Source organism: Nycticebus coucang, chromosome 9, assembly GCF_027406575.1.
Source record: "Nycticebus coucang isolate mNycCou1 chromosome 9, mNycCou1.pri, whole genome shotgun sequence".
Lineage (NCBI taxonomy): Eukaryota > Metazoa > Chordata > Mammalia > Primates > Lorisidae > Nycticebus > Nycticebus coucang.
The window spans coordinates 111,147,030-111,171,290 of NC_069788.1; the positions used below are offsets into that span (position 1 = coordinate 111,147,030).

The 24,261-nt window shown below is 51.9% G+C and overlaps 1 protein-coding gene across 1 annotated transcript; it reads right to left on the reverse strand.

Annotated features, from left to right (window-relative positions):
• Window positions 1-255: 255 nt before the first annotated feature.
• On the reverse strand, window positions 256-19,117 carry VSX2 (visual system homeobox 2). The gene is made up of 5 exons (XM_053603191.1): window positions 18,708-19,117; window positions 17,353-17,437; window positions 13,579-13,702; window positions 1,929-2,109; window positions 256-1,175 (listed from the first exon to the last, which is right to left on the reverse strand). Exons 1-5 carry the CDS (start codon window positions 19,075-19,077, stop codon window positions 853-855), a joined length of 1,083 nt encoding a protein of 360 aa, XP_053459166.1. The 5' UTR covers window positions 19,078-19,117; the 3' UTR covers window positions 256-852.
• Between the last annotated feature and the right edge of the window lie 5,144 nt (window positions 19,118-24,261).

Here is a 24,261-nt window from a genome sequence, read left to right on the forward strand (position 1 = left end):
CCTATAGAGCAGTGAGCCACAGATTTGTGAGAGGTGCCCTCTTGCTGCAGGGCACAGGACTTGCACTCACTATATCGCCACATGCTACATTGTCACCTAAGCTGAGAGGAACCCATGGGGCAGGCTGAGTGTGAACAGGGAGGGTTCCTGAGGATGACCACAGCAGACTGAGGGTGGCCAAGGGCTCCAGGCTGACACTTCCCAAGTTTAGTCTGAAATCTGGACCCCACTGATCAGGGGGAGAGGGGTTGCAGAAATTGTGATGAGCTTATAGGGCAGTGTTATCACAGCAGAAGCCCAGGTCCACAGAAAGGACAGGCTTGAGGGGGCAAGAAGATTTGTTGAGGACGGTAGTGCCTAGGCTACTGAAGCTGGAGTGCATGTCCTGAACTCATGTCAGGGCCATGGCAGGCAATGAGCTACGCCAGTGAAGGGCAGGCTGTAGTCAGGAGTGGAGCAGACTCCAGAGAGGGTATAGAGCCAGGAAGGGAGGCTCTTTAGAGCAAGAGGACAGAGGGGAAAGGGTGGCTGTGAATGGCGAGAGGTGCTAGAGGATTGACTGAAAGGGGCTTGAGGGGCTGGTCTGGGTCACCAAGAATGCATCTGAGGCAGGGATGCTGGGATGAGGAGAAGGACGCTGGAGAGGTCAAGACTGGTTTGGGGATGTCTCAGCATGGTCTGAGCCACAGCCAGAACTGAGCTGTGCCTGCAGACACAGGGTGAAGAATGACCTTGGGGGCAGGGAGGAGGGCAGAGGCTGGGGCTGGGCAGAGCCTTGGAGACTACCTCCCAGCACCACAGGTCCCAAGGACAGCAGAGTTTCAGGACTCCAGCAACTGCATGCCCCTTGACCTAAGCCATGTCCTCAAGCTGTGGTGGACTCAGCCTCTCTGCTGGCCTATCTTCGTCCATGGCCTCCTCCTCTGGCTTCTCAGCATCCCGGGCCAAGCTGTCTGGCCCTGACACAGTCCCCAGCACTTTGGTGCTGTGCTCCTGAGCTTTGGCTCGGAGCACTGCGATGCTGTTCTCCCTCAGTTCCTCCTGGGAGATGGCCGCCTGGGTGTCAGGGCCCCGCTCCTCCTGCTCCATCTTGTCGAGCTTGGGCAGGGCCTGGCGTTCCACCTCGGGCTTCCTCCCCGACTCAGCTGCTGCCTCCAGCGACTTTTTGTGCATCCCTAAAAAGAATTGTTGGTATTCGGGTTTAGAAAAGCGCCTGGGAAAGCCATCTTGAACTGAAAACGGCAAAGATAGAGAGAGGCCAGAATTAAGGACAAGCAGAAAGCCTTACTTCCCACGACCACCGCAGTCACACGCATCCCAGGGCCAGGTCAGGGGTCAGGGGACAGGGAGGGTGGCTGGGGTAAGGCTGCAGACCTGTGGCTGAGAACCAAGCCTGAGGAGGACTTCTCCTTATCAACCCCCTGGGCACCCAGACGGACATACCACTTTCTCCCCAATTCCTCCTTCCTGGGATTCCAGATCTTAGAACCCCAAGATAAAGGGTGCTGTTACCAAACATGGCCCAGATGGCAGATGGGGAAGATAGCAGATGGAGAGACTGGGGGAAAGAAGCCCTTTGGGCAAAGCCAAAATGATGGCCAAAGAGACCTAGGGTCCCCTTCAACTCCCAAGAGGTAGGCCATTCACCATAAGCCCACCTCTGGCCAAGGTGAGGGAGGAATTCAGACTGAGGGCCACAGCCACACCCTCTTCATAGGACAAAAGAACCCACAGTTAGAGACCTATCCAGGATAAGAGTGCTTGGCATCCAGTAGGTAGATACAAGGGATAGACACCAGGCCCCAAGCCCACCAGCCCAGAGGTCCCCAAGTTAGACTGGGAGGCCTACCAGGGCTCTGTCCCCTCCTCCAGGGAGCCCGCTCTCCTCACCACAGGGGCAGGGCCCCAAGGAGGGTGCGGGCTCTTACCCAGTAGCCACGGGGCACAGGAGTCCATGATGCCATCCTTGGCAGACTTGAGGATGGACTCAGGCAGGGGGATGGAGTGCCGCACCATGGCACCGTACAGCCCGTACTCTGCCATGACACTGCTCCGGCCCCAGCACTTCTCCCGCTTCCTCCACTTGGCTCTCCGGTTCTGGAACCAGACCTGCAAGTGCATTGGACAAGTGAGGGTTGTGCTCTGAGGGGCACTGGAGCCAAGGCCTTGACCCCCATGTCTCCTGGAGTGACACAATCTCCAGCAGGATGCCCTTACCTACTTGCCACCCTGGGGGTGTTCTGGGCTTCCTGCAAGCTCAGAGGCTGTTCAGAAGGAGGACATCAGTCCTTGATGGGAAAAGGGGTCTTTTTTTTTTTTTAAATCAAAGCAGTTCTAGGTAGATGGGATAGGGCCAGCTTTTGGACAAGGTCTTGCAGATGGGCAGGACCCCACGTGGTTTTCAGTTTGTAGATGAGAGGCCTGACCTGACCCTGGCAGCTTTCCTACAAGTGTTCACACCTCCAGCGTATGAACAGATTCTCTTTTCTGGTTTGCAGAAGGACAAGTTCTCTGCCAGAACAGTAGAGGAAGGCTGCAGGTGAGCCCACAGGCTCAGGAAGCAAAGGGCATTTCATCCAGGTATCAGAAAGTAGGGAGGGGACCCCTAGGGGGTCCGGGTCAGTCTCCCTCCTCTGGCCTGTCCTGGCTGAGCCCTGCCTGCTGCATTTGACCCCCAGTTCCTTGCTTTCCTCAATTCTGGGCCTAACTCTGAATTCTATAAGGGAAACTGGGCAGTCACCCCTGGGTCAGTGGAGGAAGACAACTTTCTGTAGAGCTGAGGGGCAAATGGGAGTGTGAACTTAGGACAGTGTGGTGGGTAAGGACTGGGAAATGTTTCTCTGCCCCAGAGCTGACTGATGAAGGGCCTGAGCGAGAGTGGGGTCCTCTCGGTGTGTCTGCAGAGCTCCAGCTATTCCTGAAGGAGATCGCAGAATCCATGCTTTGGAGAGGAAGGATTTCCTGGTCTCCCAAAGCGACTTTCTTGAGACTTCAGAAGCTTTGCCTGCAGGAGGTGAGGGGCCCGCGAGAAACTGGCCTGTCTGTCCCGTCTTAGCCTTCACAGCCCTTGGGACCCTGACACCAGGGGCGGCATGTCGCCCGAGGCACCCCAGGGAAGCCTAGCCCAGAGGGCAAGGGGAGGAAAAGGCGGGCTCCGGAAACCCATTCATTTCCTCTGCGATTTTCATTCCCTCGCCCGCCGTCCCACCCTTCCCACCGGGCCTCCTCCCCCGCGGCCCGGGTATCAGCTTTTGATGAAAAATTGCTCCAGCTCTATTCAGGAGGCGGCAAAAGAAGAGTCACCCCCAGGGGCAGCCCTAGGCTGATTGAAAAATAAGTTAATTTCAGTTTGAATCGATGGGCCTCAGGCACTGAAATATCACGGGAAATTAAAGCGGCTGCTCTCCCGGGAGCCGCGGCATTGACCCGCACTAATTAATGCCGGGGAGGAGGCGCTCGCCTCGCCGCGAGCCGCTCCCGCTCCCCCGGGGACCCCAAGCACTTCTCATTTAACTAATTAGACGGGGAAAATTGGGTGTTAATTTGTTTAGGATTTTTCCCCCTCTTCCCCCGGCGGCTCCCTCCCGGCCCCCGCCCCGCGCAGGGGCGCGGAAATGAATGCGGGGCTCGCCGGCAGATGGCTGCCCGGGTCACTCTGCAATCTTCTCCGACTTGATTGCTTGATTAGGTCGTTAGCACATTAAAAAAAAAAATTGCTTGCCGTCTGGCGCTGGCGTGATGAGTGGGACGCACGGCAGCGCCTGGGTAATTTATCTTTTTATACGGCAAAGAATTTGATTTCAATCTGCAGATATATGGGGCGCCTTTGACACCTGTTTAACATCGCGCCGCTGACAGCTTAACCCTTTGCTGCCTCGGGAGCCGGGGCTCGGGCCGGCGGGGCCCGGGGTCCGAGCCGTCCTGCGCTTCCCTTTGCCGCCGCCAGGTGGCGGAGTGAGCGCCCGTCAGCCCTTGGCAGCCCGGAGTCTGCGACAGAACACGACAGGCCCCACCCGCCAGGGGGCGCTCCGGCCCTCCCTTCTTGCAGTGCCGGGCTCCAAAAAATGGCCCCACGGCGGCGGCGACACCCTGCTTGGCCGCGGAAAGACTGACCAGTCCACGCACACCTTTGAGTTGACTCAAACATGTGTGACCCCTGTTTTGGCATTTCTTCATTTGTGAATAACTAGGCGCTTCTAAAAATGGGAGCGACACAGCCTCAGATGGCCTGGGCCTCTCCTACCCAGGAGGGCGCCGCCTCCGCAGGGACAGCACCTTTGCCACCACCGGGTTTGGCACCTGTAGCTCCTACTCAGAATGAGGACAGCACAGGTGCAGGGCCTCCGTTGGTCTGGACCTGACCGCCATGCTGACCCCTGCCAGGGGAAGGCGGCTGCTCTTCGTGCACTAAGAAATGGAGAGGGGTGGGCAGTGCGAGCCCGCGGTAACTCAGGCTGCGCCCTGGTCTGGCCCCACGCCGTGTGCAGACCTCTCTCCAGCGGTGCCTGCCTGTCCCGCAGGATGTCTGCCCAACTGTCTCCCTACCCAGGGCCTGTGCTTTGTTGGGGGCCTCACAGTCCTGCCCCATCTCCCTCTCCTTAGCACTTGATCGCCCTCTGCTAGGCCTTATTTGCTTCAAGCTGCTTTCTCCCACAGAGGAAAGATCTAAGGAATAATTCACGTGAAAGTGTAAGTGACTTCTGGTTTTATCCATCTCTCAGAGAGAACAGCAAAGAATGAAAACTCCTGGTGGGGGTGGTGCCTGTGGCTCAAAGGAGTAGGACACCATCCCCATATGCCAGAGGTGGCAGGTTCAAACCCAGCCCCGGCCAAAAACTGCAAAAAGAAAACTCCTGGTGATTGAATTCCAGGCACCAAGTCTGACCACAGAGGGTTGGGAAGGCTTGCTTTATGAACATCCACTTCCTGGGCAGGAGATAACATGTCCTGCGGGAGGACAGTGCATTATGAAACAAGGCCACACACCCCTAACTGGAACCAGTGGAGCCAGTTCTGAGAATGTTTTAGGAAACATACATGATTCATACACCACATGTTACATATGCCCTGCAGTGGCAGCATCTCATAATCAAACCCATCACTTTTGATTTCTGTAGCAAAATGTAGAATATGTGAATATTCACACCAATGGGGATAAATAAGTTGCATGGGGTCCAATTTTTGCTGTCAAATGAATTTTGATGCCAAACTTAGAAAGGAAAACTTTCCATTTTCATTGAGGTTTGAATTTAGGGATTCTGGAGGAGGCACTGTGGAGTATACAAAGACAGAGGTGCCTCCACCACCGCAGGGCGGATACCTGGTAAGTGGCATTGTCCTGGCTTTCCCAGGAGTTCCATGAGCATTCATTCTTGAGATGGAGCAGGCTCTCAGATGGAAACAACATCTTTAGGAAACTAACAGACTTGGGATTCAGATCATCATTGGGGCCTTGAAACAGAACTGTTTTTCTGGGTCTCCTAATTTGGGTAAATGAGTAACTGGTCTGTAGATCAGACTTTGCCCACAGATACTCTCCCAGGGGAGCTAGCGCCAGCTGGTTGCTCAAACCAGAAGTCATCCAGACCTCAGTTATGGGCTCCTGGAATGCCTGGCTCTCTGTACAGACCAGATGCTACTCCAATTTATGGAGGAAGCCTGGATGGCCAAAACAATTTCTTTTTAGGGCAGTTGGCAGGGAAGCTGTGGCAGTGGTGCCTTGGAGGGAAGTGGACAAGGGATTAGAATTAACCCTAACCACTCTTTGTATTTGTCTTCCTTTTCCTTTCCTGGAAGCAACCAGCAAGAATATAGAACTCAAAAATTTATAAGAAGCATTGAGGTCAGCTAGTCCTGAAATGGAATTCTCAGCTCTGAAAAAACGGCTGTGTGACCTTGGGAAAGTTACTTGACTTCTCAGTCTCTTCAAACAAAAAGTAAGAATACCTACTTTCCGGACTTGTTTGGAGTGTTAACATAAGTGAGTGCCTAAATCAGTGCTTGAAATACAGAAGGTGCTCAATGCATGCTGTTATTACAGCAGCAGAGGCATTGAAAGTCAGTGGGAGGGGCGGCGCCTGTGGCTCAAGGAGTAGGGTGCTGGTCCCATATGCCAGAGGTGGTGGGTTCAAACCCAGCCCCGGCCAAAAAAAAAAAAAAAAGAAAGTCAGTGGGAGCCTGCCCAGAACGACATTACCTGTGCTCTGGCCTCCACCACACGCGCTCTAGCAAGGCTGGACTGGCAAATAATAGTAATAATGAAAAATAACAACTCCAGGAGGAGGAGGGAAAGACAGAACTAGCCTTCAGACTGTGACTTTTTTTTTTTTTTTTAGACAGAGTCTCACTATGTCATCCTCGGTAGACTGCTATTGTCACAACTCACAGCAACCTCAGACTCTTGGGCTTAAGCTATTCTCTTGCTTCAGCCTCCCAAGAAGCTGGGACTACAGGTGCCCACCACAATGCCCAGCTATTTTTTTGTTGTAGTTGTCATTGTTGTGTGGCAGGCCCAGGCTGGGTTCAAACCCGCCAGCCCATGTGTATGTGGCCAGCGCCCTAATGGCTGAGCTACAGGTGCCAAGTCTAGGCTGTGACATTTTAATATATACAAGCCTCTAGTTTCCCCTCTAGGCATCTGGAGAGCCAAGCATCTGCCCCTGAAACTCTCCCCGCATTTCTACTATGTTCTAAGCCCCTGGGGCTCCGATGGAGGAGGATACCCCTGCAGCACCCACACCTCCATAAGAAGCCAGGGGGCCTAGGGTGGAGATCTCTGCTGTGTCTCTAGTTGCTTTTGTGGCCCTGGGGACACTTCTTAGCCTTTCTGAACTTCCCATTCCTCACCTGCCAGTGATGCCACCTCCACTTCCTTATAGGTTTGTTGTGAAAATTAGGCAGTGTGTGGGAAATACCTGGCACATAGTAAGAGCTAAATGTGCAACCAGACGAGACTTTGCTTTCTGGAAATTGCTCTAGAATGCTTTTCACATAAAACTATGTCCTTCTATGTCTCATCTCTGAGTTTCTACTTGGGCTCTTGTTCTGATGAACCCATAATATTCCTCAGTCTCTCTCTCACTTGCTTTCCTGACTGCCCACTTTCTAGAAGAGACCGCTCCTCTCATATGGGAGTCTGGTCTTAAACTCTTTGGGAGACATTACATCAAGCCCCCAACCAGGATGAGACCCCTACCTTGCCTTACACTCTGTGCTCCAAGTGCCTAAGTGACATCAAGGGTCACCAGGTTTGGAGTCCCAGACAAAGGTGCGTTGGGAGGATCTTTCAGTTTAGGAATGAGCCTGGGTTTCGGTTTAGGAACCCTTGCAAATGGATGCTCCTCTGCCATGGACTGCACAGCTAGCAAGCCAGGCAACAATGTCAGTTCTTTCTGTGTGTGGGAAACCAGCACAAGCGGCTGTGGCCATGTCCCAGGCCTCCTCTTGTGTCTGCATCATCACCTAGGCCCTGTCCTGCAAGCTCCTATCCGAGCATCCTCAGGAGACAACATGCCCAGGGCTCCTTCTCTCAAGTGGCTCTGAGCAGACCCTCTGCACTCCTTCCATGATCACTCCCCTTAACGGAGACATCTTGCATAACAAATGCCCTTTGCACATTCTGGTCTCCAAATTTGCCACATGCCACCAGGCCCGGCTCTGTTCCTGTAGCTGGAAGCTGATGAATTTGGGCTCATTGCTGGTGTGATTTAATGGCTTCATTCTCCACACCCACTCAGCACTTCTGACATCGTCTGCATTTCAGCGCACTGAGTCCAGCCCAGTTTGAGGCTCTGACTTGGGCCTTGCTGCAGCCTTTTAGGCCCACTAGAGGGCAGCTCTGCCCACGTTTCTGGCAGCATCCTTCCCTGCGCACAGACAGGTCGTTGTGTTCCTTATCCTACCCCTGTCACCCCAAACTCCACTTTCTCCCACTCATATTAACCCATATAGGACACAGGAACATCTATCCTGAGCCTCCAACACTGTTTTTTACACTGACTTCACAAAGAATGTCCTGAGGAGATTTTAAAACATTCAGGTGCCAACCTGCAGGTGTTTAATTTTAAACCAATTAAACCCAGAATTGCTGGATGTGGAGACCTTCCCCCCTCCGCCACATAGGTATTTGAAAACTCTGCCCTGGTGATTCTAATAAACATCCTGAGCTCTGCAAACCCTTTCCAACCCAGACACCTGTCCTTTTACTTCTGGAATATAACTCCCTAGTACTCTGTCACCTGCCCCTGGGCAGGGACCACTTTATAAGAGGCAAAGACCAACAGTGCTAGTCAGAGGACCTAAACTTCACACTTTGACATACAGGAAGTTTCTGAGAGTGGGGTGAAAGGTCATCTCTGTTCGGGTGGCACCTGTGGTTCAGTGAGTAGGGTGCCAGCCTCAAATACCGAGGGTGGCGGGTGCGAACCGGGCCCCGGCCAAATTGCAATGAAAAGATAGATGGGCATTGTGGCAGGCGCCTGTAGTCCCAGCCACTCAGGAGGCTGAGGCAAGACAATCGCCTAAGCCCAAGAGCTGGAGGTTGCTGTGAGCTGTGGCGCCACAGCACTCTACTGAGAGCAACAAAGTGAGACCGTCTATGACCAAAAAAAGTAGTCTCTGTTCACTTTGCACATTCATAGCTCTGGAGTATGTCAGAAAAAAATTATATATCCTGACTCTACAATTATTTTTTTTTAGAGACAAAGTCTCACTTTATGGCCCTTGGTAGAGTGCCGTGGCATCACACAGCTCACAGCAACCTCCAACTCCTGGGCTTAGGCGATTCTCTTGCCTCAGCCTCCCAAGTAGTTGGGATTATAGGCACCTGCCACAATGCAGCTATTTTTTTGTTGCAGTATGGCCGGGGCTGGGTTCAAACCTGCCACCCTCAGTATCTGGGACTGGCACCCTACCCACTAGCCACAGGCACTGCCCCTGACTCTACAGTTTTAACAAGTGACCCCACAGAGGAAATAAAGTTGGTCTGGAAACCCATTTCCTCTTCCCTAAGGCTGATATCTGGCAGGGGCTTCCAGAATGCCATATCCCAGCATACTTCTTTGTTTTTGGAGACAAACACACAAAAATGGACTGTGTGCTTGAGTCTGACATGGAGACTTGAAATCTTTTCTTTCCCCAACACTGCATCATATGCCTCTATCCCCAATCCAGGGTGCTATAGAGTGGGGAAGAGCTCATCCTTAAAGCACGAAGGCAGAGGAAACCATCCCCTACCGCTGGGACTGGGCCATCCATCATCACTGCCCTTTGCATGGTTACAATTTGTTTAGAGAGGCATTTGTGTTCACCTCTGGGGTCTGTGTGGTGGTAGCAGAGTACTGGGTTTCAATCCCAATCCTATTTACTTCACCTCCCAGCCCCTCAGCTTCCTCATCCAGAAAATAGTTATAGGGATGATGTCTGACTCATCTGGTTGTGAAGGATTAAATGAAACAAGGCATGGAAAGCACTTAGTCTCTGGGACACTGGTGAGTATTTAATAAATTCCAGTAACAACACCACTTGTAAAGTTAGCATTTGGAAAAATATTATTTTATAAGTCAGTAAATTGAGGCTCAGAGTTTGGCTCACTGGCAGTGAAAGATTGGAAGTAGATGTGTCTGACTTTTCATGTCTGTGCTGGGGGTTCTCTTTAGACACTAGACTGTGGACCTCAGACATAGGCAGGGCTTTACTCAGATTGGCTTAGAAGGGATGTCAGCCATGTCATGCACGTTCAAGCTGTAGTTCGGGGACTGCTAAACTCCACCCATCCTGCAGCCCATTCCACCAATGGCAGTCCAGTGGTTGAGAAGGACTCTGCCTCTTTCTTTTCCAGGTGAGCCTCTGCCATGCTAGTGGGTGTCAGAGTCAGAGCTAAGATCTGGGTCCCTGACTTCCTGTCCAATAACCTTTCATTCCACCTTGAGAGTTTCTAACTCCAGACCTGGAGCCTCTAATGACTCTCTCTCTCTTCCCCTTCCTTCACCCTCATCACACACAGAGTCTTCTGACCCAAAGCTGGGCAGGGGACACTTTGAGGGGAAATGGGGAGGAAAGGAGCAATGTAGGAAGCAAGGGATTTAGAGTCTAAAGGGACTCAGGTCTGACTTCTGGCCTCTGTGCCTCAGGTTCCCCATCTATAAAATGGGACTATAGCACCTAGCCCACCCATTGGGTGCTCGGAGGACTCTTTGCTGAATGTGCATAAACTATCCCTGGAAGGAAAGAAAGGACACGGGTTACCAAGGGAAGGCTGCTGGTGGGTAGGGGGGAGGCAAACTCATTTTTCACCCTTTGAACTCATTTAAACAATAATTTTATTATGAGTTTGGATTTTTTTATAATAGTGCCTGGTACTCAATAAATATTGATTATTTTTATAAAGAAACTGTGATACATGCCCCCCCACTTCAAATCACCCCTGTTCTCCCAGCTTCAAGGCAAAACAGATTTAAGGAGGGTTTTCAGATGCAAGTTTGAATCATATATATATATATATATATAGTCTCAGTCTGTTCACCTGGATAGAGTGCTGTGGCATCATAGCTCACAGCAACCTCAATCTCTTGGGCTCGAGTGATCCTCTTGCCTCCGCCTCCCGCATAGCTGGGAATACAAGCGCCTGCCCCTACAACTGGCTTGTTTTTCTATTTTCAATGGAGACAGGGTCTCACGCTTGCTCAGGCTGGACTGAAACTCCTAAACTCAAGCAATCCACCTGCCCTTGGCCTCCAGAGTGCTAGGATTACAGGTGTAAGCCTGATGTCTCCTACTTTCTATCTGTGTGACTTGAGACACGTTGCTATGCCTCAGCTTCCTCTATCCTAAAAGGAAGCTCATGGCCAGGCATGGTTGCTCACACCTTTAATCCTAGCACTCTGGGAGGCTGAGGCAGGTAGATTGGTGGAGTTCAGGAGTTCAAGACCAGCCTGAGAAAGAGCAAGACCTCATCTCTACTAAAAATAGAAAAACCAGCTGGGCATAGTGGCAGGCACCTGTGGGCCCAGTTACTCTACCAGGCACCCTCAAACTTTTTAAACAAGGGGCCAATTCACTGTCCCTCAGACCATTGGAGGGCCGGACTATAGTTAAAAAAAAAAAAACAAAAAAAACTATGAAAAATTCCTAAGCACACTGCACATATCTTATTTTGAAGTAAAAAAACAAAACGAGAACAAATACAATCACACCACCACATGTGGCCTGTGGGCCACAGTTTGAGGACCCCTGCTCTAGAGGGTGAGGTAAGAGGATTGCTCAAGCCCAAGAGTTTGAGGTTGTTATGAGCTGTGGTGCCACAGCACTCTCTCTCCAGGGCAACCGAGTGAAACTATTTCTAAATAAATGCATAAATAAATAAATCTCATGGTCTCTACTCCCCCAATTGTCACCAGGATTTAATGAGATCAGACCTGCACCAACTGAGGAGGGGGCATGTGCCAGGCACTGCCCTGAACACTGCACACATATGGCTTATTGCCTCTTCAGGACAGGCAGATGCCACTGTTATCCCCCTATAAAGATGAGGACTTGGAGGCTCTAAGAGGTGAAGTCCAGCCACAAACTCAGGCAGATCTGATTCCCAATGCAGTGTCTCTAACCACTGCACCACCCTGCCTCTCCTATGTATATCACATATTTAAGAGAATACTTGGCACATGGACACTGCTCTGAAAATTATAGCTGTGATTGTTATTGATACACAACAAGATCTTTCCCACTTTGTTAAACACTTTGGGGCGAGACAGCTTAACAATTCACAGATGCCTTCTGGGGGCAGCATTTAGCCTCATTCCTCCTCTATGCACAAATTACAGAGCCATTCCTCACAGTCCCCAGGGCAATGAGCTCTACTTACTCCACACCCAGGGCTTCTTTGTGCTGGTGGCCTCACCCTACAACAAACCTCAGGCAACTTAAGAAAGCTGGGCATGCCCGACTGGGGCATTTGCAGCAATGCAGTTACCGCCCAGGGAGAGCTTTTCCCCAAGTCCTAAGCTCAGCAGGTTTCAAACACCCCATCCCCCACCACCATAGCCAAACATATTTTAGGACAACCCACAGCAAGGGACAAGCTATTCCTTCTTACTAGTCAATAGTGCAAACACGAGGCCTGCCAACAGCGAGTATTTGTTGGCCCTCCTTCCACCGCAGCCACTTGTACTGGCCAACTTTGTGCTAATGAAGGGTAGGCAGAGGTTACTGCCACACATGGGTGCGACTGGGCCTTGGCTTACACACACACACACACACACACACACACGCACGCACGCACGCACTGCAGAATCGACACCCAGCTCACCTCACTAGAACCCAGTTGCGTGGAGGGTAAAGGGTTTGGGCTACCATGAGCAACACACCAAACATAATCTGCTTATGAAAAATTGAGCTTATTGTTTGTGTCAATGTCTAAAGCCATTGGCTGAAATTCTAAATAGATTTCTGAGGGAGAGGAACAATCTTCTGGAAAAGCAGCTTGAGTCTTCATTTCCCATCCTCTGGCCCTCCAGCGAGAGTACAAAGCAACTACACACTTCCTTTGGTTCCTTCTCTAGGGCTGCAGTCACCCACTCACACAGGAGGCACAAGGACCATGGGAGGGGGCAGAGGACCTGCCCCGAGCCCACTCCTCCATCCCTCAGCTGTGAACGGGACCACTCAGATGGGGGGCAGCTTTCATCTAAGGTCAAGTTCTAGCTAGGGCAACTCCAAATCTTCTGGAAATGTTCCTCTCACCCACCCACCACCTCTACCTCCACCTGCCCAGAAAATCACCAGATTTCATCTTCTCCCAGAGAGATGATTCTGCAGCCCCACTCCTGACCAGCAAGGGGACTCTGGACTTTCGAAGGTCCTGCTGCCGCTGACAAGAGGCCCCTTGCCCACCATGGCCAAGAATGTGCTGCCCATATCAGTGACTGGTTATGACCCAAAACTTCCCAGGAGAGGAGGAGGCTTAGAGAGCACTCCAGGCACATGTCCCAGGCCACACACTGGGCCAGACCTGGAGAAGGAAAAGGAGCAGGGGCTCAGGGCAAGGCCAGAAATTGCCAGGGCATGAGGGGAGGCAGGAGCCTCAGAGGATGAAGTGACAGGGATGGGAAGGGAGGGGGCACACCTTCCTCATGGGGGGCGGTGGAGGGAAGGCAAACAAACTGGGCTAGAAGCCACCTTCCCCTTCCCACAGCCACCCACAGAGACCTGGGGCTATCTCAGCTGTACTAAGGGGACATCTGCCTCCACAGAGACCCTGCCCAGAACCCAGGACCCATGCAGGACTCCGTCCCTCATTGCCGGGCCCTTCAGGGTCCGTCTGACACTCCTTAGGAAGTGCACAGTGTGGAACAGCAGGCCAGGCACACCTGTCAAGCCTCTGTCCCTTACACAGTGTACGCTTCGCATGGCAGGTGTGTTCAGCAAACACCTGTCAGCTTAAGTGAACCACTCTCCTTGAGGACCTGGTCACAGGCAAGCACATGACCATAGCAAGCAGGATCAGGGGTATTTGGGACCCCCGAGTAGTCTACGTCCCTGAGAAAGAGGTAAATCTGGGAGAGAGGGGCTCAGGGCTGTTACCTGTATCCTGTCTTCCGGCAGCTCGGTTTTCATGGCCAGCATCTCCCTGGCATAGACGTCTGGGTAGTGCGCCTCATTGAATGCCTTCTCCAGCTCCTCAAGCTGGTAGGAGGTGAAGATTGTCCTGAGGGAGCAAGACCAGACACTCAGGACCTAGGACACTGAGAAAGCCTGTCTCAGAGAGAACAGCGTGGCCCTCCCCTGTGCCTCCTGGATAGACCCCAAATCCAGGCTGGCTCAGCACGATGATCCAGTCTGACCCAAACTCTCTTACACACACATATGCATATTTGCACGCAGACAAATATGGGCTGCTCATCATTCAAGGCTAAGGGCCCACAAGACACCGGCCAGTGAGATGGCATGATTTCAGCCCTTCACACTAGGACTCTTTATGGAGGTGCTCTGAGGGCAAAGGTGTTAAAAAGGAATTTTATTTTTTTAAATGCAGAAAGCCCCCTGTTCTTCCTCCCAAGCACAGAGCGGAGGAGCTCATCAGATCACTAAACACCCAGCCCCACCCAAACCTGCTACCTGGGCTCCTCGAGCAGACACTAGAGTTGGACTCTAATTTCACTCAAAGTTTGAAGATTCACCAGAAAGATAAATGCAACTTCAATCTCTAGGTTGGTAATAGCTGAAAACTCAATCTCCCAGTTCCTCAGCTCACTTTAATTCTCCCTCCTCCTCCCCTGCCCTTCCTCTGATACCACCCTAGAGCTGCCATCAGAATCTTTCTCCTCCCTCTACTAGGAGGCAGGACCACCTTCCAACCATCCCATATACAAATGCATCCACTCACTTGGGGAGAGCCCCATTCAGGCCACCTCGTAAGCCCCCAGCCCCCAAGAGCAGTTCACAGTGGCTTAATTTGTGTCATAAACTGTTAAACTGTTTTAAGAATCTGGTAAGAGTTACATTCTGTCACCTGAGGAAAACGCACTAATGCATATATTCTCACACGTATGATTTTGCCCTGGATATTAGGAATAAACCTAATAAGCATCTACTTACAAACACAAGCTTTTCTCTTTTCAGACCTTAATTTCACCAGGTTTCTGGTAACCTTTATCCTGGACCCTCAACAACAGGCTAACAGGCAATATAGTCTCGTTTCCACAAACTGAACTTGTAAAAATGTTACATCCCTTGCTTAGCCCCTGGGATTTGGACCCTGGGACCAGCACAAAGGTTTAGCGTCCTTCACTGCTGTGCCCTCACCCAACACAACCAAAAAGTGCAAATTTGAGCCCCACACCTTCCTTGTGCTGGTGTCAGCTTTAATATTTTGGGGGATGTTAAAGGGAGATGTGTGAGGAAGAAAGATTGTGCTCTTTGTAGAAAATGACTGGTTTGATTCTTAATCGTTTCTCCTATTCTCTTGGGAGAGAATATGTAATGCTTATGTATACAGAAAGTTAATCCTTTAAAATTTTAAGGATCCTCTGCTTTCTGTCTCTTGCTGAAGGATCTATGAACAGAGCATCAAAATAAACAATTGAAAAATTTAAGTTTCTTTTAAAAGGCAGGAAACTGAGGCACACAGGTGGTGTGGCCCAGCCAAAGTCAAAGAGGAAAGCTCTTCTTCCAGGGAGAGTCCCTATTAAAAACAACAACAATAATTCAAATCTTCCAGACTTCCTCTAATTCCTGCCTCAGAGCTGCTTCACTGCTGCTGCTGCTGCTGCCAACGCTGCTGATGCTGACATGCTGTCCGGGGAAAGGTCCCTTCCTCCACCATGTGACCTAACCTCTGTTCTTGGCTTGTGCAGAAGCCTCGACCTCTGGCTTCTGCTATAACCTGCCTGAAGAGGGGCTAAGCTTTCTGATAAAGAGAAGAACAAAATCTGAGACTCTCTCACCATGGCTGCTTTACCCCCACCCACCTGCAAGCACTTTTAAGCCTAGTTTGTTTCTGGGAGATAAAGACAAGCCCATCTCTCATCACCAGATTCTGGAGTCTCTTACCCCAAATCCCCAAATTAAAGGAGCTCAGGAAAATGTATCTTTTACTAATTCAGAACTGTACTGGTAATCAGCAGGCATTCTTCTCTTTCCAGAAGTCTGGTCCCTTCATGCACCAGAAATAGACCATTAATACCCTGGTGTTGCCCTGATGCTGTTTTGCCCCCCTGGGAACCCATCAAAGCCCCCAAAGGTTTCCCTGGTGAAGAGGGTGGCAGATAGGACAGAAGATTTGGACTTTAAATATGGACTTTGGACTATGGGTCACCCAGCACCAAGGGCCAAACAATGAGACATTCTGTAGGAATAAGAAACATCGTTCTGGTGCCCAAGGTTTGGGAATGTTTTTTCCAGGGGTCTCCATGCTATGGGAACCTCCCCCGCCATCTCAGCACCAGCATGGGAGGAGTTCGGCTGGTTCCCAGCCTGTCCTGTTTCCATGGGCCCCTGTCCCTGCTTGCAGAGACCGACAGGATACCCATCCTAGGACCAGCATGGGATCGGCACATAAAAAGTGTTTTAATGAATATTCGTTGAATGAATTAATTTTTTAAAAAGGAAAACCCAGGATCAGGACTAGAAAAAATGTTCCCATTTAAAATAAAACAAACTAAACAAAAGCAAACAGCGGCCTGAAAGGGAACCGAGATCCCTTAGCAACCAAGTTGAAGTTCACCCTCATCCAACCAAAAACCTCTTGGGGCCTGAAGGGTCAAGAAGAGCCGTTTTAAAAGATGGAGGTTGACAGTGGAGCTTCCGAGGGCCAGGGATGAGCCAGGCGCAGAAAACCGCCCAGAAAGAGACCAAAGAGGACCGGAACAAATTAGGGGGAGAGAAGGATGGGGGGCGGGGTTCCCAGTGAGGAAATATCCCGAGAGGGCAGGAGACCCTCTGGCTGCCCCTCCTGGATTGGGGCCGGGAGAGAGATGTGAAGAAACGGCCCCGAGGTGAGCGCGCGGGCAGAAGACAGGCAGATTTTTGGTTTTCACTCCTTTATTTCCTTGAAAATCTTAGCACAGATTTACACGAGGCACTGGCAGCAGAGGCGCCAATGCGGAAGGTAGAGAGGGTCTGGAGGTGGGGACAAGGGGGAGGGGTGATTACTTTTCAAGATATACCTATTGGATTTTAACTTTGTGCAAGTAATGTCTATTTAAAGAATACATTTTTTAAAATCGTCTCTTTAGTCTATACCCCATTTCAGCCCACCTAGCAGGGACCATCCAGTCTAGACCCTCCATCACTTTACAGACGAGGAAACAGGTTCACGAAGGGAGGCGACCCGCTCAGAATCACCCAAACAGCAGAAACCAAAAGAAAATGTTCCATCAGCGCAGATACTGCGGGCTTTGGGAAGGATGGGAGCAGGAAGCTAGGGAGTTGACAGAGAGGACAGGGACCCTGGGAGAGAGATGGAGGGGGAGGAGGGGAGAAAGAACCAGCTCGGGCGGGAGGTGCGAGCGGATCTGCCTGCTCGCAGGGTCTGCCTGGCTCTCGGAATGTGCCGATGCGGGCATCTGGGGCTGACCACCCATCTCTAGCTCCGGTTTGGCCTTTCCGTTCTCCTGCGGGAGGAGAAAGCCTGGATCCGCTGCCCTGGCGGCCGCCCGGCGCAGTCAGACGCCAGGGCCTCGGGCAGGTCCCTCCAAACAACCCTGGTCACTCCGCCCTCACGCAGCCTCGGACCTCATATCTGGGGTCGGCGAAAATAAGGGTCCGAGTGACTCGAGCCCGAACAGCGGACGGCGGCGGGGATTGGGAGGGATGGCGGTGGCAGGAAAGGTGACCGCGCGCTGCGGGGGGCCTTACCTGTGTCGCCGCTTCTTCCGTTTCTTGGTCTGGTTTAAAGTCGATTTGGACATTTTTCGATCACTGGAGGAAACATCTTCAGAATCTGAAAAGCGGAAGGACGTGAGGACAGTGGGGAGCGCGCTCGGCCACACCTGAAACCAGCGAGGGCCCCATCCCTGACCTTCTCTGGGAGCCGCGGGGGCCTGCTGTCTCCCCGGGAAGCCCTTGGGAACCCTGGGTGGCTATCTCCATCCCTAAGACCAGGCTGGCCTCTCGCACGCCAGCGCCAGAATCTGGAGGTTTTGAACAGATTTCGCTGTAAGAGAGGCAAAGGCCCTGGCGCGCTTGGGGCAGGGACGGCGGAGAGCGAGGCAGCCTCAGAGGGTCGCAGGGACCCGCCTGGCGCTCCGGGTCCGCCCTCTGCTCTGCGCTTGCAGCTCTGGTGCCCGGGGACCCAGACACCAGGAGCTGTGGCTGCCCAGTCACAGTCCCCTTCGCAGTGCCCGCTCAATGCGTTCCCACTTAAGGCTGGAGAGCCCGTGACCAGCCACTTTTCGTTGTCCTTCCAAATAAAACGAAACGAAAGGAAACGAAAATTCGGGAAGGGGGGGAAGAAAGAAAAAAAAGAAAATTCGGGGGAATTGACAAGGGCGAACCAAAGCCGGAGTTCCGAGCGGTCTAGGATGTACCGCCAGGAAAGCAGCTCGAGGAGGGCGCGGGGAGGTCATCCAGAGTCCCCGAGCCCGCCAGTCGCGGGGCTCTGATATATTGTGGTGTTTACGTGGGATCGGATGGCGGCCGCTTCGGCTGCTGTAGTAGCCGGGTTGTCCGAGTTAGTGGGGTAAAAATATAAACACCAGGTGATCAACATGAGGTTTTAGAATAAAGAAAGCAGGAAAAAGACAACTTTGGACACCTGGGTTGGGCGGGAGCCACCACCCGCTTCCCAAGCGGCCAGCACGCGGAACAGCTTCGGGCTCTAGGAGCGCGCGTTCTCTTAGAGGCCGGGACCGCAGTGGAAGAGCAGAGCTGGGGCCCTCCAACTCATCCAGTGACCCTGCAACACCGGCTCTGACACTCCAAACCCTGTTTCCAGAGGGGCCCCAGTAGGGCGCAGCGGCCAAGCCGGGCCAGACGCGGGGACCAGAGAACAGCGCGGCAGCCGGAAACGCTGGGGCCAAAACCTGACCGCGCCAGAGCATCTTCCCGGTCCCTGCCCTAGGCGAGTCGGCCCCAGGCCGGGTCTGCGACCCCTCGGCCTGGCACGAACTTTTCCGCAGGGAGCAGGCCTTGTCCGGCAGGCGAGAGCCGACGGCGCGGGCTCCCGGCTCTCAGCCGCAGTCAGGCAGCCGCGCAGCCTCGTCCTCACCTACCCGAGCTGGCCGTCTGGCTGGTGTCCAGAGGCCCCGATGCTCTGCCCAGTGGCTGCAAGTGGACGCTCTGCGGGTCAGACAGCACTTCCAGGAAGGTGGGCTGCGCGTAGAAGCCAGGGAGCCCACCGGGCCCCAGCAGCCCCATGCTGCCCACTCCTGCGGGACTGAGCACTGAGCGCGCTGCCAGCAAGTGCCCAGGGGCAAGGCCGTCGAGGGCAGCCCGCGGATGGGAGCTGGGGGGCTCCTTGTTCAAGCCCAGGATCTCCTGTATGCCGAACCCGGTGCACCTGGCCGGGGCGCCCCCAGAGGTACTCTTGGCCACTGTCTCGGACTTGGGCTTGCTCAGCGCTTCCCCGGCTTTCCCCGTCATCTCCCGGTTCTTTGGAGGGGCTGAGGCCACAGGTTTGTAGCTCCCCCCAACCCCCGCCGGGCTCCCCGCTTAGCGAAGTTGGTCCCAGGTGCCCCCTCCGGTGTCTAATGCTCTGAAGCCCCAAGGAGATTCCCCTTTTATCCAACCAGGCGGCAGCCCAAGTGGGGTCAGAGCTGAGCAGCCAATCACCGGGGCCAGGAGCGATTAGGAATTCCAAAAAGCTGGCAGCTCCCGCTGCAGGCAGCGCCAAGGGGCCAGGGCGCGGTGGGAAGGCACCGGGTGGGCTCTTCAGGATGCCCACAGGCAGGGAGCCCAGGGGCAAAGGTGAGACAACAAGGTTCAGGGCTACGCCAGGAAGCAGAGCGGCTTGGGGTTCTAGGCAGATCCCAGCTGGGACTTGCCTCTGGCATGGCCAGGATGGGTCCCTGGGGTGAGGTAGCAGAAGGGGCTAAGGGTGGAGGGTAGAGACTGAGAGACCTCCTTCCTCCAACTCCTACACATGTTGGCAGAGTCACAGAAGCCCAAATGTGGGACCCCTGTGCAAAAGATGGAACAAGGGAGGGGCAAGTGCTCTGGGCAGTCGTGTGGTGGAAATGGGACCAAGGTGTAGACAGGGAGATGTGAGGGTAGGGGAAGGTTGGAGCTTGTCTCTCCAGCACCAGATACAGTGCTTTTAGTTCAGAAGAGCTACTTAAGTATCTGCCCAGTGATAACTGGTCAAGGGGTCAGAGATACAAGTCCCTTCTGGGAAGGAGGGGCAGTGATGACTTCTTTTGGAGAACAGCCATGGATGTCAGGACATCTTCCTAGAGTAAGCATGAAGTGTGCCCAACTTCATGCAAGGGCTTTATTTATTCTTCTCTCCATTCATTCAGCTAATATGTATTGAGCACCTACTAACTCTGAGCTAGGAGCTAAGGGTCTGCAGTAAATCAGACAAGGCAAGGGGCCTGCTGTGCTTCAGAGTTCATTGAGCAAACAGAATGAAGAGGAAGGGATTGTTGATGGGGAGGGAGAGAGAGGAGGAACGGGTGACAGGCGATTAAAAGGTGAGCTACTTTACTCTAATGATAGGAATCCTCTGCCCCACTCCTACATGGAAGCTGCAGAAGTGCAGTCAGCGGTGCCAGTTGAACATCAGGAAGAGGCAGCAGGAAACATGACTTCAGGCAGGCTGGACCATCACCGAGATAGCAGAGTAAAGCCTGCATTCCAAAGATGGCAGTGCAGCCACTCGTTTCCCATGGCACTCCTGCTTGAGGGCTCAGAGGAAGGCACAGCCTCCTTGGGCACAAGCATCATTAGCAAAGGTGCTCTCTCAAGCTGGCTCTCCTTACACACACACACACACACACACACCACAGACCCCTAAGTCCCCTGCACTCTACCACTTCAGCTAACCCCTCTCCACCATGCCTTAGCATACAGTAGGTTTTTCATAAATGTTCCTGAATCAAAGGCACCCTATGAGAGGCATAAGGACAGAGACTGGAAAATCAGGCTGGGAAGAGATTCCATTCAGGATTTCTTGGCCAGTCAACTGTAAATCCCCAAATGAAAGGAAACCCATAACCATACCCAGCCTACTGCCAAGGTGTCTGGTACCCTCTGTGGCTGCCATGGGGCAGTGTGTGGAAACTAGGCCTTGCTAACTGGGCTATTGGGAGGTGGGTCTCTGCCCTCTTTGCTCTTGTCTACATGAGTGATGGGATTAGGTAGAGGCATCTCAAAGTACAGGAAGTATCTGTACTTGAGGAGAGATGTGCCATTCTTACCACATAATAAGACCATGCCTACCATGCGGCTGTCCTAGCCCCTTTACATGCTTTACATGGTATAATCTCTGGTCCTCACACCAACTCCATTAACACCTTGGTTCCACATCTGAAATTAGCATTGCCATTCTTACTTGCAAGGTGTAGACTCAGGGATATACGATCTCAAGGCATCCTTCACCTTGTATTCTATGGAGCTGAGTTCCAAGTGACACCACTCACATAGACAACAATGTTTCTGGTACCTCCTGGAGTTGTGCGAAGTGGTGGCCTTGTCGGCCAGAAAAGAATTTCTATCCCCATTTTTTTTTTTTTTTGTAGAGACACAGAGTTTCACTTTACCGCCCTCGGTAGAGTACCGTGGCATCACACAGCTCACAGCAACCTCCAGCTCTTGGGCTTACATGATTCTCTTGCCTCAGCCTCCTGAGTAGCTGGGACTACAGGCGCCCGCCACAACGCCCGGCTATTTTTTTTTGTTTGTTTGTTTGTTGTTGCAGTTCGGTGGGGGCTGGGTTTGAACCCACTACCCTCGGTATATGGGGCCCGCGCCCTACTCACTTAGCCACAGGCGCCGCCCTCTATCCGCATTTTATGGATGTAGGAACTTTGATTCCCCAAGAGGTTACCTAGCTAGAGGAGTCGACCTCACAGGAGTCTGGTGGCATAAACTGTTCTCTTGTGACTCCTTCTCTCTCTCAGCCCCTTCTCTGTTCCAGCCTACCCTGGGAGGATGGATGGGGATGTTATGTTAATGGCATCTGTCATGTCCCTGACTTATCACAAGACATCCACGATGGGCCAGATGCCAGCCGATGGGCAAACGTGAGTGATGGAAATCAAGCATGTGATTGATGAAGTCAGCTCTTGCCGGGAGAGAGGATGAAAAATCTCTTGACCAACTCCATGTTTGCAGCTTCTAGTTCTCAATCCCAGGGAGACGGTCACCATTATGCCCTAGGAGGTTGGGGACAGGGGCTACCCCAGGCCCTTTGAGAGACATCCTTGCCAAAAGCTGCAGGAGGAGGGAGGGCCCCAAAGGCAGTCTGCCCTGAGAGCTGGACTCTCCTGCAGACTGGGGAGCTTTTAGGTTGTCATTGTTACTGCTCCACAGCTTCCCAGCTTGGGCCAGGCCAAGGTTTAAGACATTTGTGGGAGGATCCCTACAAGGAAAGGCAGGCCCCAGGGTATGGGAGGAGTAAAATGGCATTTAGTTTGGTCACCTGGACCCAAATCCAGAGTCTTCTCTGATTCAAACATTTAACTTCTCTTAGCATAGATTGCTTTAAACAGCCTGATAGCGGGGTTGTGAGCATCTCTTGGCCCCTGAGTTAGCACAGAGGTCAAGGGCTGGTCTGTAAAGCCAAACTGCATGGGTTCAGACTCCCACTCTATCACTTGCTGGGTGACCTTAGGAAAATTACTTAATTCCTTTGTGCCATCTGTGCCTGTGTCTTCCTTCACAAAATAGGGATAATGGTAGTACCCACCTCTTAGAATTATCACAAGGGTTAGAAACATACAGTGCTGAGAACAATGAACAAGGCTACACCATGAATGTATAAAATGAGGCTTCCCTGAAGGTTCGTTATTGTTGTTAGCCTGCAGGAGGATATTGTACTTGGGGCTGCAATACAGTGGGAAACAAAGCCCTAGTTCCTGCCTTCATAGAATTTGGGCTAGTGATTGGAACAGGCGATATTTTTAAAGCGCTTAGCATGGTACCTGGCCCTGAAGATTCAATACATTGTGGCTTTTACTACTACCGTTAATGAGCACTAGTTCCCTCATCACATTTAATCTACTCGATTTCTCTGAGAGGTCAGGAGTTCTGTCCCCCTTGTCGGAAATAAGACACTAAAGCTCTGTGAGGGTGATTAGTGGGGAGGGAGGATGCTGTCTTTCTCCTTTGCCTCGGTCCTGGACATTTTTAGCACCAGCTGCAGCCAAGTCATTCTGCCCTATTAGCTGCCTCGAAGTCACTACCCAGCCATCAGCAACAATTTTTTGGGAGGGGTTGGAAAATGCAGGGAAGAAAAAGGATCTGTATTTGAATCAATAATCCCATTATGAATCTGTCACCCATGAATGTGTTTCACTTTTTTAATGCGCTTGTGTATTTTGGGCTTACCCCTGGGAGGTGAACCTTCTCTTAGGTTCACCTGGACAGTTCACCTGAGAGTCTCAGGATGTGCCCCCGCCTGAGGTCCTGCTCTCACCTCGCCTCCTCCCATCAGCAGACATGGATTAGATATTCCATTCCTTTTGTTCAGTAAAGAGGCTTATGTTAAAAGGAGGGATTTTGATTCACATTTAACTTACACTGAATATTTATTATGTCGTCTCAGTGAATCCTCTCAACTACACTGAACTTGACCTCCCAAATTCTACTTGGTGATGCTACTGAAAGAGTAGTATCATTTTCAAATGAGAAAGCAACCTCAGAGAGGCTGTGTGACCTGTCCCAGAACACACTGCTGTCAAGGGCCAAGCCGGGAGTCCATCCGAATCCACTTCATTCTTGTTTTCTTGATGATGGAACTAGAGCCTCAGGCAAAGGAAGGATCCTGGCTATAGGGAGGCAAATGATACCCGCCAGATGCTTGAGCTGCCATCCTTCCCTACCAAGAATGGGAAAGCAGAAAGGAAGGGGTTCCTAGGGGTGTTGGGAAGGAAGGCCTGTTAAATCAGCCAACTTCCAGGTGTACCTGTAGTTCACCTGAAGCTCACTCCAGCAAAATATTACTGGCCAGGTTTCGGCTGCCACAACCCCCTACATCCTCCATCCCTCAGCATTAACCCTCCCTCGGCCTCTTAAGGGAAAAGAAAAATGCCTCACATATGGTGTCCTTGTCTTTTCTGCTGTGTTCACCTATAGGCAGGGTGGAACAATGGAAAGAAGCAAGCCTTGGAGGACTTGCTCATTACCAGCCTGCTGGCTGCCTCTGGACTGTGTCTCAGTCTCCCCATCAGTCTTGCATGGTGGGAATGTGACATCCCTGACATCCCAAGAGGGTGTGTCCCATTTTAGCTCACAGGACTGTTGTAAGATAATCTAGTCAAGTGTTTATTCCTTCAAGAAATATTTATTGAGCACCTATTATGTGCTAGCTACTATTCTTGTTGGGGGAATACTGTGGGGTGAAAGAAAGCCAAGCTCCTGTTCTCATGGAATTAATATTCTAGTTGTGGGAGAGACAGTTAACAGACAAGTAAATAAACAAGCAAGATCATTTAAGGTGGAAAAGTGCTAAGGATAAAATAAAGCAGAGTGAGGGGGCATTAGAGTAATGGAAGGAGGGGCCTCTTTTGGATGTAGGGCGGGAAGGACCTTTCTGGAGAGTCAGAATTTGGGCAACTATGTTGGGGACAGGGACAAGTGGTGAGGGCATAAGGACAACAAGTGTTC

What these genes read in the sequence shown, in the direction of transcription:
- VSX2 (XM_053603191.1), bottom strand. Translation starts at nt 19,077, where the DNA reads ATGACGGGGAAAGCCGGGGAAGCGCTGAGCAAGCCCAAGTCCGAGACA. An exon ending in CAGCCAGACGGCCAGCTCGG is followed by an intron (nt 17,438 to 18,707) that starts GTAGGTGAGGAC and finishes TCCGCTTTTCAG; the next exon opens with ATTCTGAAGATGTTTCCTCC. An exon ending in TGCCGGAAGACAGGATACAG is followed by an intron (nt 2,110 to 13,578) that starts GTAACAGCCCTG and finishes ATGCACTTGCAG; the next exon opens with GTCTGGTTCCAGAACCGGAG.